Below are 16,532 nucleotides of genomic sequence, written 5' to 3' on the forward strand. Positions count from 1 at the left end.
CATTTGAGTTGCATAGCTTTGTGCGTTAGGGAGCAATGTCAAACACTTGTTAATACTTTTTGAAACATGAATTGTAGTTTCATGGGAAGCAAGATACTCTGAACTAGCTTAAATGTCTCTGAAGTGTTTACAAAATTCAGCTCTTATTTCTTTACATGCTGTATGTCTACCTTATTGACATTGCATGATTCCAATATTGACTATTTTTCTGATTAAGAGATATAAGAGGAAATTGCTGACATAATTTCTGTCTAAGGAAGCTGCTGAATGCGATGGTCCTTCTTCTAAACTAATACTGAGGTTCCCAAGATCCTACTCTGAGAAAAGCCAGAATTACCTCACAGTTCTTAAGAATGCTCCAGCATATGTTGCTATATCCAGTCACAATTATTTCTTGTTTTTAGATTATCACAGGTACATCATAAAGCATATCACTGCATTTGAATGTGTAAAAATAACAAATAAAAGAGCTTTGCCGATTCATGTATAGACAATAATAGTATATTTGTTTCATTGTAAGGAACTGCAAAATATTGCTCTACTCACTGGATCATTATAGCATGTCACTGTGAAAGTACACGTTCCCAAAGTCTAATGCCTGTACACGTTTACATATAAATCATAAATTTCTTAGAATCATCTACAGATATGGTTGCCTTGTTTGTTTATATAATTACACATTATTTTAGAAAATGTTTTAAGAAATCCTAGGCTGCAGACTGCAATCATTCTGTTACCCAGCTTTGCGATCTGGATCAAGGTACTAATTTTTCTGATTTTGGAAGTAAGCCTGTACAACAAATGAAGGGTAAGAAGGGACAGAAATTTTTAAGTTAAAAATGAACTGGAGATGTTTTCCAGAGTACAAAACATGCTGTAAAATAATTAAAGGTACTTTGTATGTGCAAGGTTTAGAACTAGCCATTTATACTGAGTTTGAACAAAATAAATCACTGCTGATATAGTTGTAAGGCAGTATTGTTCTTATGGTCCAGAATCACATGAATGTGATATACAGTTTGTAACATAATGAAAAAAAAGTGTGCAACCATGGAGAGGTAATTCCTGCTGTCAGGCTTAGTAGAACTTGTGTGAATATCCATGGGAAGAAGGAGTCCAGGATTCATTACATTCCTAGAATCTTACACATCCCTGTATAATATGGTCTCAAAGTCTTATCCTGTGTCTTTTTTATGTGTTAATGTATGAATGCTTTCTCAGAATAATATACAAAATTATTTAATTCTTGTAATGTACATGTTCTTTATTCCAACCACAAGTCTGCTTAGAAGCCCTAAAGAAAATAAAGCAGTCCAGTCTCAGTAACTGACTGGTACAAACATAGCTGAGGGCGGAAGGATACCAACACTAGGATACTAGTGTGGTGACTACCTGATGAAATTGTGTGACTGCTTGGATAAGTTGGGGAGGAACTGCATACTATGGACAGAATATACTTTTATATGCTTTTATGATGTAAATCTGGACTCATCTCATTCTTGCTATTGTTGAGAACGATATCAAATTGCAGATAACTTTGTATTATGTATCACAACGAAGTTCTTAGGATACTTGATTTTCCAGCATGTATTTTGTGATACTTGCATTTCCTTAAAATTGTACCTAGAAATACTAGAAGATTACAAGAAAGATTACAAAAAGAAACCCTCAGTTCATTGGAGGGTCTTTCATTGTATTCGGTTCTGTTATTTTAAACAATATCTAATTAGCTATGAGGAATCTATAATAGATAGATACTTAAATTTGCATTATACAAGTTTATCTGAGACACAGGTGGAGATTAAGGGTGAACACACAGTATAGCGTGACAGAAGCAAACACAGAGGTCACCACAGGAGCAGGAATGAGCACAGCGGGTGAGAGATGTAAAGCACAGTGATGAGACAGCATATATACCTTTGCTGAGCTGATCATTTTCTGTCCTCTTCTTTATCCTCATTCAGTTTGCAGCTTCAGAGTTATTTAATTCAATGAATTTAGTTTCACACCAAAAGCAATGGGAAAAGTAAAAATATTTGCTGAATGAGAGGCTAGGAGACAAAAAATACATCAGGTTTAAATTAAAACTTCATCAACAGTAAAAAGAGCCTCTGTCTAGTCAAGTGGCACAAACAGCCAGTGTATGTCGATACCTCTGAAAACACTGTATGCATGATCAAACTCCAACTGAAATTAAGGAAAGTCTCTCCACTGACTAAACTGAAAGTAAAATTTAGGGTTCATGTCTCTATTTTAAGAATGGATAATACAAAAGATATCCTCTCCCATGGTAGAAGGGTGAGAAGATTAAAGAGCTTTTGTTTCCCTACAGTCTATACTATGTAGTAGAAATGTTAAGCCTGAGTCATATACATTATTCAAGCAAAGCTTTTATTATTAGCTGATGCTTTAACTGTTTTGAAGTGATTGAACAGATGCTCTGAAATTCAAAGAAAGCTTCATGAATTGTTCACAGTACAACAGAAGTATTGCGAAGAGCTCTTTTCATTTGAAAAGAAATGAGTCCTTGGTTCTGGTAAATCTGCAAGAGCTTGCCTTTTTGTTAACAAAAAGAACATTACAGTCTCAGTAAGCCTGTTCTCAAGTTAGGAAGAAGAATCTTTACTGTTATTTCATCTGGGACTGTTACTGTTTCTATTGAAACACCTTTCACATCCCTGTAGGATGCATATATAGACAGGATTGTTCTTGACAGTATGTCACCAGAAGTCAGGGGAGGGTTTCAACACAGCAGTTCCAAATAATGGCAGAATTAATTGAAACCTTTTGCACCAATTACACCTTGTGATATCACTGACAAATTAGTTTCTATGGGGCAACCCACTTTTACAGAGAAGTGGTAAGTGAATTATTCTTAGCAGCATATCGTGTTACATGCTTCTGGGAAAAGTGATGAATAGTGAAGCTTACACAAATGAACAATTAAAATTGTACAGTATGAACTACCTTAAAATAACAGCATAAGCTGCAGTTACAACTGAAAATAATTTGAAAGTTACACTATTGCAGCTTAACCTGGCAGGCCGCTGAGTGCTACACAGCCTTTCGCTTGCTCCCCCACAGTGGGGAGGGGGGAGAACTGGAAAAAGGTAAAACTCATGGGTTGAGGTAAAGGCAATTTAATAAGACAGAAAAAGGAAGAGAAAATAATAATAATGGTATGGAATAATATCCCTTTGACCACTTCAGGTCTGTGTCCTGGCTGGGGTAATCTTCTATCATTTGATGGGTTGAAGTGGCTCGCAGAGGGCAAAGTAGAAGTTAGCAGTGGATGCCAAAGTAGGCAGCAGAGAAAGAGTACAGGACATAATTTGTTTATGTCGGGTTATGCCATCTTTTTGAATCACGGTTAGATTCCAAGGCAGGAGCTGAGAGAGGTGGAAGCAGGGAAGGGCTTCCTGCTGATTTTAAAGGATAATGAGAACATAAACTGAATATCTTCTGTAGAATAAATAATGTCTAATTTGACTTCAAACAAGTAGCTAAGAATTATTTCTTTTTTCAACAAATGAATGATTTACCATAATATCATTTAGAGAATCTGCCCAATAGTTTTTTTTAGATGCGGGAATTTCAAGGGTTTTTTTAATACAGGTTTACAAGGTGTACTGTTTGTGATGTGGAAGCATAACATAGCATGGTTTGTGATCTTAGTCTCAGAAGAATGAGTTTAGTAACCACTCCTGTGTTCATATTCTTCCTTTTCTTTGTGAAACCCTGGAGGAAGTACTCAGTTTTGTCCTGATGTGAAAATTTTTCAAATCGCAGTCGTCGTGAGATAAAAAAAAAACATTTCCTAGTCAACTCCACAGTAGCACTGAATTAAATTTTGCTTTTTCTTCTAGCTTTAGAACATTTTATTCATGTTTTTTCTTCTGAGATTGTTTACACTGTTTTGTGAAATCACTGAAAGTGGAAAATCTTTAATTTCTTAATAACACAATGAACGGCAATTTGAAATTTCTCATTTAAATGATACTTGCAAGAACAATATGTCCCCTTGTATACTTTGTACCAGGTCTGTATTTGACACTACAGGCGATGAATACCAACTGGTTGTCCACAGCAAGTTTGAAAAGAGACCAACAAATCCCACCAATATGCAATATAAGTGCAATATGCACCAATGCATTCACTTGCATTCTCTTGCATAGTCCCTATCTTATCTCCCATTCTCTCCCATGCAAAAGCCCAAGCAGATGAAATCTCGGCATAGTTCAAGCACTGCCTTTTATATAGTAAGCATGAATTAGGCAAGTGTAAGCATGGAAATTCAGAATATACTGCATATTGAGCTGAGAATGTTGGCTGCTATGCATTGTTATTTAAATCATCACATGAAAAATTGCATATTTTTGTCTTTTGCTTTTCCTTAATACTACAGTAATATTAGGAGACATGGATTGCAATGTTCTATAATGTTAGAGTTTCTGAAGTTTCTTTCAGAACGTACACTCTACTTCCCTATTTATTTTGTTCTGTTTTGTCCTCTTGTTCTTATTTCATCTCACACATGAGCCACTGGAGTTCAACTGGAAGTCTTCATAATACTTAATAAGTAAAATCTGAAGCTCCACATATGCTTTTGTGGGATTTCTCTTGATCTAGTTTGGTAGGAGTACCACATAGCAGCACTCTGATTAGCAGATTGGTGTGTCCTGCCCTCTTTCTGAATGGTTCTTGCTCAGAATTTGTATTTGCAAATTTCCCTCATTTATGCCACGCAAGGTCAAGCCCAAAACATCAATGACATAATCTGAATTTACATTTATTAATAACAAGAGTGCATGTTTGTTTGAATATTTTAAAGGAAAAGAGCTTTGTGCCCCACCAAAGATCTTGGACATTAAAGTGGAGGAGAGCTCCGAAGTACCTATTTTAGAAGACACATTGTCATCACCTACAGATATTCAACAGCATCTATGGCAGGTTTCCACAGACATTGAAAACACTGAGAGGTATGTGTAGCATTTCATCCTTAAATAAAACAAATTAATGTCTAGGGTTGATTTAGTCATTTACAGTTAGGAAGCCAATGTTGCTACTATAAAAGGTGTTGGTTAATTAAATAACTGTTAATACTTTTGTTACATTTAACATATCTGAAAGCAACTCCTAAAAGAAGAGCAGAGAGAAGTGGCATCCTTAATTTGGCTTATTACCAGAGACTGTCAAAACCAAAGGGCGGGAAATTATGGTGCTAGTGGGTCAGGTTCTCTTAAAGGGAGAGCTGCTGTTTTATCTGAAGTGGCTTCTGATTTTGTACCTGAAATCTGCCAGCCTGCAATCCTGCATTCATGAATTGAAAGCACAAAATGCAGTTCACTTCAGTTGGTTCTGCCCATTGTTATGAATGTGGAAGCCTTAGGAGGTGAGGAGAAAACTGTCCACTGGTACATCAGGGTGGATTTCTCCTAATCTCTTAGCTGCAGTTGAAAGACAAAATTGAGACCCTTTAGTAGGAAGTAATCCTAATCCCCAACATTTCTTTCTGAGATGACATTTTGTTATCAGTACTTTCTGTCTTCTGCAAATTTTGTGCTGAAGTTTTCCTCCTAAGAAGAGGAACAGAGACAGCCCCATTTCTAAAATTTTCACTTATTGCCCACAGAGGTGTAGTGATATGAGGTGGCTACATGTGTAATTGCCTTTTAAACAGAGAAGCAAGTTCATGGTAGAAGCTTAAAATGCTGAGAAGGATAACACTAATATTTATGCTAATTGTAAAATAGACTTTCTTAAAAAAAAGTGCTCCCTTATTTTGGTACACACCTTCTGATATATGTATTTGGACTATATGCTAGCCCAATAGATTTCAATATTATTTTGTTTGGCTTATTGTTTCATTATTTGAGCATATAAAGCTATTCTGTGAGCTATTCTCCATTCAGAGTCTTCAATTGTTGTTCTATTACATCTTTTTCAACATTTTTCTCCACAGAGACATGAGAGAAATGAAAAACCTTTTAAGTAAACTCAGGGAGACTATGCCTTTACCACTGAAAAATCAAGGTAGGTTTTACGTTTTCTTCCTGTAAGGAAAATTAAGGTAATAAAAGGTTTTGGCTTCAATTAGATCTGAAAAATCTGGGGTGGCTTTATTTATTTTTTTTTCTGTAGGAGTGCCAGAAGCAAAAATCTAGGTGAAATCCCTTCCCTACTGATTCAATGGAGACAGAACTTAATATGTGAACTTTGTCCTCTCAGATTTCATTTGAGAACATTACTCTTCAATTACAGTATTCTGATGAGTTACTGATACAATATCTGTAGATAAAATAATAGACTTTTCCTTCTGAGATAAAGGTAGCAGCATAACTAATCCCCCCTGTGTCATGAAGCTTTCTTTTTCAAATGTAATGAAAGCATAAATTGCACAGGCTGTGGTGAGGATCATGCAGAGTGATGGGGTTTGGTTTACCCCTGCAAGGCTTGTTGCATCTGTATCATGACTCAGTGATAATGAGGCTCTGACCCTATGCAGAGGAAATACTTGCCTTGAATTTCAAAGGAGTCAGTATGTAAGGTAGAAAGATAATCAGACACAGGGTCAGTGTATTGTGCGAATTTTCACAGGCAAGTGTTAGGGTTGTACATTCTTTACTTGCCAAAATGTTCCATTTTTGGAGTTTTAAATGGAAATTCTCACTGATGTGCACAAACAGTCACTCAGTATTTTTTTTTCCATCTTTAAATTAAGTCAGAATGTAATGTTAAATCAACATTTTCAAAACTACATGTCTGCAATGAAGGTATTAAAATTATTTATCTTTCAGTTTTGTTTGGGACCCTGACATTATTCACCCAAACAGGAATATTTTGGCATAATTCTCTCAGTACTTGAGGAGTCATTTCCTTAAGGTTGCATCACTGAGCTTGTACTCTTCTTGCCAAAACTTCTGTTGCACTATCATGGAGACCTGATAACTTGCATATTAAGACTCTTATAGAAACTTCCATTTATTATTTGCTCTGTGCCTAGAACAATAGAGTCTACTACTTGATCTTGTAGGTAATAATAGAACACATAAAAGACATAAACTCCTTTGTGAGAGTGTGTGCATACATGTTTATGTTAAAATGCCTTTGTTCTTTTTATGACAGATGATAGCAGCCTCCTAAACTTGACCCCTTACCCATTAGTAAGAAGACGTAAGCGAAGATTCTTTGGACTGTGTTGTCTTGTCTCAAGTTAGAAGATTAAATACAGGAACACCAAGAAAATCAAACATTGATGAAACCATCGTCATTTCACCTGTGAAAGGAACATTACTACTCTTGATTGTAAAGTATGTTTTCTATGCTGGCCTGTTCTTTTTCTCAGCTGCTCCATCCTCCTTTTCAACATAAGAGTTTTAAAGCTTAAAGTTACAGTGGCCAAGAACCAGCTGCAGAGTAGATCTAGCATAACTAAGAGTGCTTTTAAAACTTCTAAAAGTATGTTTTGCATGCTTACTTTCAACCACTCAGAGAAAAGACATACGGATTATGGTTAATAGATTATTTTTAAGTTGCTATTGTTTGAACTACAGCTGAAAGTTTGTGCATAGTACAGTATTCTTATTAGTATCATAATGAAATACTTGATCATATTCTAACAGTCTTTAAGCATAGAAAAATGTTTAACAGCAGAAGTACTGAAGTTCTAAAATATTTAAACACTATCATAATAGAATTTGCACAAAATCTCCTGTTGCTTTTTGTGCTCTCATTCGTATTTAGTCTTCCACTGTATCTCAATTTAAAAGCTTCATAGAAAAATATCTTAATTTATGATACACAAAACATATATGAAAATATTTAGAACTTGTAAATACAGAGAAATCATACAATCTATATACTGTACAATACATAGGAATAAGAAATTTCCTTCTAAGCCAATCGTATCTCTAAAAGCTTTTGAAAAAAAATAATAGTTTATTGAAGCGAAATAAACAATGTAAAACACAACACTAACCCATTCTGTTTCCAATAGAATTTAAAGCATGGTATCTGCACATCACTAAGTATTAACTCTTACAGGGCATGCCAGAATTATCTCAGACTGTAAGATACTAAACGTTTTACATTGTTAATAAAGTTTTTTATTTAAATTAAATGACTTGTTTCTAGCGATATTTCCAGAACATGTGGGGATTTTTTGTAATTTTACTGTAAAAAAAACTATGAAGTTTTGGTAATTTTTCCATTTCAGGATGTATGTTTACAAAGAGACAGAAAATTATAATGAATATATAAGTGCTAAAAATGACAGCTAGTAGAAGCAATATATATGAATATGCCAGACTTGTATTGATATTTCAGGATGATAAGTGAGACACCAAAACTAAACTTACACTGGACAGTGATACTACAAGCCCCACGACCATCTGTAACTACAGTACAGAGCGAGAAAGTGGCTATGAGCCTGTCAGCTGCTCCACCATGAGCCAACACATTAGCAGGAACAAAATTCCTTCTTGCTGCATAAGGGTTTAGTTGTGGGTAAGGAGGAAATGTTTCCTTGTCACAGAAAATGCCTCTAGAGTTAGATACTCTATGGGTTTTTTTTGGTAAGACACTTCCAAATGCAACTTGTTACAGAAGGCTATTCACTGAACTGTATCTGGTACCTATTAAGTATGTTTTTCTAACTGATTTTTCTACCAAATTTTTCTCTTGAAATGCCATTTACTGAAGAAGGAAGAAAACACGCACCTTGACAACAATGTTAGAAAACTGCATGGCCCAAAACCTGAGATCTAATTTAATTCCAAGATAGGAAAGCAGGAATTTTTCTTTATGAATAGTGATCAGTCAGTCATACCATTCCAAATTTAGGAAGTTGTGTAACTGAGTTTGTAACATTTCTCTCAAAGGATACTTTTCTTTTCAAGAAGATACAGCAGACAGATGTTTTTTTCCAAGTTGTAGTCATCTGGTCACCTTTCAGTCTTTCAACCCTTCAGATTGCTCCAAAAGTAATGCCTCCTATTTATTTCCATGGAAACAATAACAGCTACAATGAGTACAATAACACTGTCTGATAGGCAAATTCTCAGCTACAGGCACTTTTTCAACACAGTCACCACTGTTAGCTATGTATTTTTTCCTGGGATGAACAAGACCCTGCATGCCATGCTAATGAAAATCTGTACCAGCGAAGGTGACCCACTGTTTCACAGCTGCTGTGACGGCATTGTTGCCAGGAAAACATTACCATGCAGTCCATACTTCATTGGCCCAAACAGGTGCAAGTCAGAAGACAACAAATCTGAACTATACTGTGAATGTCGTTGGACCATCCAGCCAAGACTGGCAATGTGCTCAAACTAGTCTTCATACTGGTATGGGGCCTGGCATTATCGTATTGCAGGAGAAAGATTGTCTTCATCTCTCGCCTGTCTTTGGAAGTTAGAGCCTTCAGCTCAGTCAGCATCATGATGCAGTGGTCAGACTTGATGGTTTGTCTGGATTCAGGAAAATCCAGAAGGATCACCCCTTTCCTATCTCAAAAGATAGTGCACATCACTTTACCAGATGAAGACTGCGTCTTGAACTTTTTTCTTCTATGGGGAATGCACGTGTCACCACTCCATGGACTGTTGACGCATAGTGGTGACACCATGTCTCATCACCAGCAATGACGTAATCCAGAAAACTATCGCCTTCAGCCTCATATTACTTCAGTACATCCTGACAAACTTGCATACGATGTTATTTCTGTTCCTGTGTGAGCATTTATGGGACCCACCTGGCACAAATTTTGCAATATTCCAACATACCATCATTTTTTCCAATGTCTTGAAGCCAATATTCATCTCTGTACAGAGGTTCCTGGTTGCAGTCTGCTCCAGGTTCCAAATGGATCTTCATTTTGTGGTGTGACAGGTGTGCATGGCATCTGGAACATGGCTTATTTTTCATGTCACTGCCACCACTGCTGAAACATACTGCCCGCTGCCTCACTGTACTCACATTCAGTTTTGTCTCCATAAATGTTCAGCAAGCGTCAGTGAATGTCAGTGAGTGAGTGCCTTTTTTTCCACGTGGAGGAATTCAGTGACACACCTTTGCTTCATACACATTTCTTTGTCAGACTCCAGTTTGTCAGACTGCCCCTCTGCTGTCATGAGTCACGCGGGAACAACATGTAATGGAATGAATATTGGTGAGAGGGTTCAACCTCTACTGCCATACCACCGTCTGCCTCTGATATCATGGGCCAACATAATAAAATAGGAGGCATTACTTACAGAGCAGCCCTTGTATATTTTTGAATAATTAACCCTAAATAAACACTTTTGATGCAATGAGGACAAGTGCATCTAAAATACCCTCATAGAAGTTGTGTTTCTGTAAGCAAACTGAATTCCATCCAAGGAATGCATGCCTACATACTCTAAGAGCATATAGCTGAAAGCACAATAACATTCTGTAAATAGCACAGAGAAAGGTAACTGCAGTGTATTTTATGATTTCAGGTCACAAGCTGTTCTTCAGAGTATACCACATTTATCATTAGAATACTTGTATGCAGTCACAAAATTGTGTGCTTGTGAGCATGAATGAGTATTTAAGAAGCATGGAATCAAAATGCATAGAAAGATTATTTTCAAAATCTATTTATTTTCCTCGCAGCAATGTCCTCATTAACCAGATTCTGCTTTTCTGTAATAAATAAAGAATGTCCAAGAGATGTCTGCACTGTCGTGTTTTTATTAAAAGTCTTAACAACTGATAGATGTGCTCAATAGCTCCATCCCCAAAGGTATAATGGATTTTTCAGCAATGAAAATTAAAAAAAAAATCTGATATCTAATGGCTATTAAAAATGTTACTTGGGGAGGTGATCTGTTATTAAATTTACCAATTAATTTTGGTTCATGATATGTTAAAAATATGATGCTATTCAACTATTTCATTGTCATGGTTTTATGATTTTCGGTTATTGGTACTCTACATCATAACATCATGTAGTGAATGTACCTGGTCCTTAGAAGAGAAGGACTACTACAGTCCCCACAGTACTTTGCTCCTCTGTTACCATTTCCAGCCGGAGGGAAAAGATAAAAGCTCGCAGTATAAAAACTTGCAGATCACGAGACCTCGTCCCTTTTTTCCGCCGTCTCTCGTCTTGGCAGCACCTCGCTCTCCAGCCGTCTTATCGTCGGTAGTAGAGTAAGGCCTACCTCGATTTTGGGACATTCTCTCTCTCTGTATTGGATTTATCAGCTCAAATTGTAATTATATTGTATTATAGTGTGTTGTTCTGCATTCTGATATTTTATTTAGTAAATTAGTTTGTTTCTCCTCAGATTGTTGCCGCTGTTCTTTGCTCTCAGGGCCATCTCCTTACCCTTTTCCCCTTTTCCCTTTTCCCGGGACGTGGGCCCTTGGGTCCCCCGTCCCCTTTGTCACGGAATCGGGCCTAACACCCGTAAACCGTTGACATTCATTAAAGTCTACATTATTGCCAAAAAAAAAACTGTAGACAACAAGATTATGTACACTGCAACACTACAAGAGATAGAAAGGAAGAAAGAAAATAACCTTCATACAACTTTCACACAGACATATGCTGTAAATTCTTTAAAATCTTGCTATATTGGTAAATGCACAGAAGTTGCTGTCAGGTCAGTGTGATTATTTTTTAACAACTATTTTCAAACAAAGACAGGTAGATCAAGAAGTAGTTATGCCTAGCATGGAATTTACCCACATACTGTCACATGGAATTTAACACACCAGGTTACATGATAGCTCATATCTCTGTATTTTTATTAAATGTGATAAAGCATACATTAATGAGATAAATGTATACATGCTAATTAATCATGCAAAGCTCTTGGCATAAGTCACAATGCAATGAGTTGCATAACTTCAGCACATCCTCTGATGGAATCAGGTTTATGTATGTTGTCTTTCCTTAGAGGATCTAAGTCCTTTTTATTCTTCCTTTCTGGAGTGCAGTGATACGCTCATTCTTTTGTTCTTTGTTACTCTATAAACTTTACTTTTGTTTCTTCTTCCTGAACTAAAGACTAGTAAAATTTCAGTCTTTATTCATTCTGAAACCTCACCATAGTTCTAATCAATTTTGCAGTTTCTCTCCAGCCTCTGATATTTGTTATAGCATTTACTAATCCTGATGGAGAGATGCTTTATTTCTCAAACTTAAGGAACACTGGTAACCAAGAGCTAATGGAACGCCTTCTAGTTATTTTTTAATAGATAGTGGGCATGAGCCAAGGCCTGGTGAATATCTGAACTGAAGAGGCATTAAGGGATAAATTTGCTTAGTCAAGAAAGCAGAGGATTATCTTTCACTAAAATTTGAGAGGAAAAATAAAAGAAACTTTTTTTAAGCCCCAAAACATCATGTAGGTGCAAGAGTGATAAATATTAATCAGTACATTTCACAGTAATGGAAGGGGGCAATGAATTCTTCTCACAGTGCTTGAAGCCCAGCTGCAAGGCACTCAGATACTGCAGTCACGGTGATATGGAACCTGGGCAAAGCTTAGTTCATGCGAGGACACTGAGCATGGTGCGTGCAAGATCTGAAATCTGGATATCAGATAGAACAAATCTCAAATGCTGATGTGTGGTCTCACAAGATGAAGTCTAATATTAGGTCTGCTACACTCTGTCTTAATACTTTTGGCCTCCTTATACGTTTTTGTGGGGGAAAAAAAGACAAACCTGAATAATACTCTTCTTTCATTGCAAGTGGATGACAATAGGTGGCTAAAATACAGAACTACAAAGTTTCTAGTAACTCATGCTAAAATCTTTATTGCTCCTTTCTCACATTTCACTTCTATACTGCAGGATAAGTTTACAATTTAAGCATTTTTGTGACTGATCGAAAGTCTTTCTGCTTGCTTCTTCCATACAACATTCAAAAGGTGGCAACTGGGAATTGGAGAACTGAGAGAAAATTCTGAAGGAAGATCGTAACAATCTTTTTCTTTTTTTTTCCCTTAGTTTTTAAGGACAGCTGCCATCTCGTTATCCATAGTTGAAGTCTTATAACACTTTCCATTAAAAAAGACTGCACAATTCAAGCCTACTAATGTCTAGTTCAAAAACTAAATATTTAAACAAACTCTTTATAGACCATGAATAAAATAAGATGTTTTAGAACACAGAAATACACGAAGGGCAGAAGGCTTCCTTGCCGGGCCAACCGACACGTGGCAAATGCTGCCGTCTTCCCGGCACCACCAGCAGGAGGGGTGAGGAGCAGGCGGGAGGGGCGGCGGTGCCCGGTCTCCCTGCGCCGGCGTTCCCTTCCGCTCCGAGTGCCCTCTGTCCCGCTCTCTTTCGCTCCGGGCACGCGTCTGAGAAAGGGGCCATAGGGAAGACCTGCAGTGCTTCTGCGGCCGCGAAGCTGCCTGCTGTAGCGGTGGGGACACGGGCCCCTTAGACGCACCATGGGCGCTGGGGCTGAGGCGAGGGCCGGCCTTAGGGCACCGCTGCCGCCTCCTGGCTGCGCACCCACTTTCTGAAGTAAAAACAAAGCCTGAACTGATTTATTTCTTTATTTTTCCCTTTGGCGGATAGTTCCTCTATGTAAACTTGTTTAAATAAATATTATCTCAGGCTGCAGGGAGTGTCTGAGCCTGCTGCTGCTGGGGGAGGGTGGCAAGGGATCCCACCTGTGTGAGGTGTGAGCAGGTGGATGAGCTGCTCAGTATGGTAGTGGAGCTCAAGGAGGAGGCAGAGAGATTAAGAACCATCAGGGAATGTGTGCGGGAGATAGACTGGTGGTTTAACTCTCTGCAGGGAAGACACTGGAATGATACCCCCGCAAACAGTGGCAGATCCTCTCACCTGCCATAATTGAGCTGAAGGAAACCAAGTGTGAGAAGAGGAGGAATGGAAACAAGTCCCAGCTCGGTGACGCAAGCAACCCCCATCCTGGTCTACCTCGGTTCCCCAGGTGCCTCTGTGTAACAGGTTTGAGGCCCTGGAACTTGAGAGAGAGGCGAGTGAGGATGCAGGAGGAGGTCTGCCTGCAAAGTTGCCTAGGGTGAGGCAATCGACTCCACTCCTTGAGTCTGCCTTTGCCAGGAAGGACAGAAGGGTGATCATCGTAGGTGGCTCCCTTCTGAGGAGAACGGAGGGCCCTATATGTCGGCCTGACCCTACCTGTAGGGAGGTGTGCTGCCTCCCTGGGGCCCAGGTCAGGGATATCTCTAGAAAACTCCCCAGTCTGATCCGCCCCTCTGATTATTACCCCTTATTAATAGTTCAGGCTGGTAGCGATGAAGTTACTGACAGAAGCCTGAAACTTATCAAAAATGACTTCAGGGGACTAGGGCGATTAGTTCAAGGAAAAGGAATACAGGTGGTATTTTCTTCTATCCCTTCAGTGACAGAGAAGGACACTGAAAGGGGCAGGAGAACCCATCTCGTAAACACATGGCTGAGAGGCTGGTGCAAAGGCAAGAGTTTTGGGTTCTTTGATCATGGGGCCATTTACTCGGCACCAGGCCTGAGGTCTGCTAATGGGTCTGTCCTGTCTCAAAGGGGGAAACGCATCCTTGCCGAGGAGCTGGTAGGGCTTATAGAGAGGGCTTTAAACTAGAGAGGAAGGGGGAAGAGGATAAAACCATGCCTGCAAGAGGTGTGCCTAGGGGAGCATTGGGATTAGGGGTGAGGCTAGGGGCTCAGCTGAAATGCATCTACACCAATGCCTGCAGCATGAGCAACAAACAGGAGGAGCTGGAAGCCATCATGCGGCAGGCAAACTATGACTTAGTTGCCATTACGGAAACATGATGGGATTGCTCCCATGACTGGAGTTCTGCAATGGATGGCTACAAGCTCTTCAGAAAGGATAGGCAAGGAAGGAGGGGTGGTGGTGTGGCTCTCTATGTTAGAGAGTGTTTTGATTTTATCAAGCTTGCAACTGGGGAAGATAATGTTGAATCTCTATGGGTTAGGATCAAAGGAAAGGCTGACAAGCAGACATCCTGGTGGGGGTCTGTTACAGACCGCCTAACCAGGATGAAGAGACTGATGAGGCGTTCTGTGAACAGCTGGCAGAAGTTGTGCGATCGCCAGCTCTTGTCCTCATGGGGGACTTCAACTTCCCCAATATATGCTGGGAATACAACACGACGCAGAAGAAGCAGTCTAGGAGGTTTCTAGAGAGTATGGAAGATAACTTCCTTCTGCAGCTGGTGAGAGAACCTACCAGGGGAGGTGCCTTGCTTGACCTGCTGTTTACAAACAGGGAAGGTCAGGTGGGAGATGTGGAAGGCAGGGGCTGTCTTGGACATAGCGATCATGAAATGGTAGAGTTCTCAATTCTTGGTGGAACCAGGAGAGGAGACAAGAAAACTGCTACCTTGGACTTTCGGAGGGCAGACTTTGAATTGTTCAGGAGACTGGTAGGGAGGGTCCCTTGGGATTCGGTCTTGGAGGGTAAAGGGGTCCAGGAAGGCTGGTCGCTCCTCAAGAAAGAAGTCCTGAAGGCGCAGGAATGGGCTGTCCCCCTGAGCTGCAAGCTGGCGGGGAAAGAGACCAGCGTGGATGAACAGGGAGCTTTTCCTGAGGCTCCAGGAGAAAAAGAGAATCTACCTCCTGTGGAAGAAGGGACAGGCAACTCGGGGAGAGTACAAAGAAGTTGTTAGGATGTGCAGGGAGAAAATGAGACAGGCAAAGGCCCAGCTTGAACTCAGCTTGGCTGCTGGGATAAAAGGGAACAAGAAACTCTTCTACAAATATGTTAACAGTAAGAGGAGGACCAAGGAGAATCTCCACTCTTTACTGGATGCGGCTGGGAACATGGCCACTGAGGACAATGAAAATGCTAAGGTTCTCAATTCCTTCTTCCCGTCTGTCTTTAAAAGTCAGACCAGTTATCTTCAGAGTATTCTACTCTCTGACCTGGAAGTCTCAGATGGGGAGTGGAATAAACCCCCCACGATTCAGGAGGAAACAGTCAGAGACCTACTACTCCACCTGGACTGCCACAAGTCCATGGGGCCAGACGAGATCCACCTGAGAGTACTGAAGGAGCTGATGGAGGAGATAACCAAGCCGCTTTCCATCATCTATCGGTGTTTCTGGTCAACTGGAGAGGTCCCAGAAGATTGGAGACTTGCCAGTGTGACTCCCATCTACAAGAAGGGTCGTAAGGAGGATTCAGGGAACTACAGGCCTGTCAGCCTGACCTCAGTGCCAGGGAAGGTTATGGAGCAGATTGTCCTGAGGGAGATCACGCGGCATTTGCAGGACAACTGGGGGATCAGGCCCAGCCAGCATGGGTTTGTGAAGGGCAGGTCCTGCTTGACCAACCTGATCTCCTATGATCGAGTGACCTGTCTGGTGGATGAGGGAAAGGCTGTTGATGTGGTCTACCTAGATTTCAGCAAAGCCTTTGACACTGTCTTCCGCAGTATTCTCCTGGAGAAACTGGCAGCCTGTTGGTCTACTACCTACCTACTGGTGGTAGGTGGATGGTTGGACTGGATGATCTTGTAGGTCTTTTCCAACCTAGCTAATTCTATGATTCT

The 16,532-nt window shown here is 39.7% G+C and overlaps 1 protein-coding gene across 3 annotated transcripts in view; it reads left to right on the forward strand.

Moving 5' to 3' along the window:
• RGS7BP (regulator of G protein signaling 7 binding protein) overlaps window positions 1–8,119 on the forward strand; it is a 37,194-nt gene extending 29,075 nt beyond the window's left edge. For all 3 annotated transcript variants that reach the window (XM_021381162.1, XM_021381163.1, XM_021381164.1), the window contains exons 4-6: window positions 4,832–4,979; window positions 5,963–6,033; window positions 7,126–8,119. In XM_021381162.1, coding sequence (XP_021236837.1) covers window positions 4,832–4,979; window positions 5,963–6,033; window positions 7,126–7,217 — 311 coding nt within the window. In that variant the 3' untranslated portion in view covers window positions 7,218–8,119. The remainder of the gene's footprint in view (window positions 1–4,831; window positions 4,980–5,962; window positions 6,034–7,125) is intronic.

The sequence above is a fragment of the Numida meleagris genome, chromosome Z (genome assembly GCF_002078875.1).
Source record: "Numida meleagris isolate 19003 breed g44 Domestic line chromosome Z, NumMel1.0, whole genome shotgun sequence".
Taxonomy (NCBI): Eukaryota; Metazoa; Chordata; class Aves; order Galliformes; family Numididae; genus Numida; species Numida meleagris.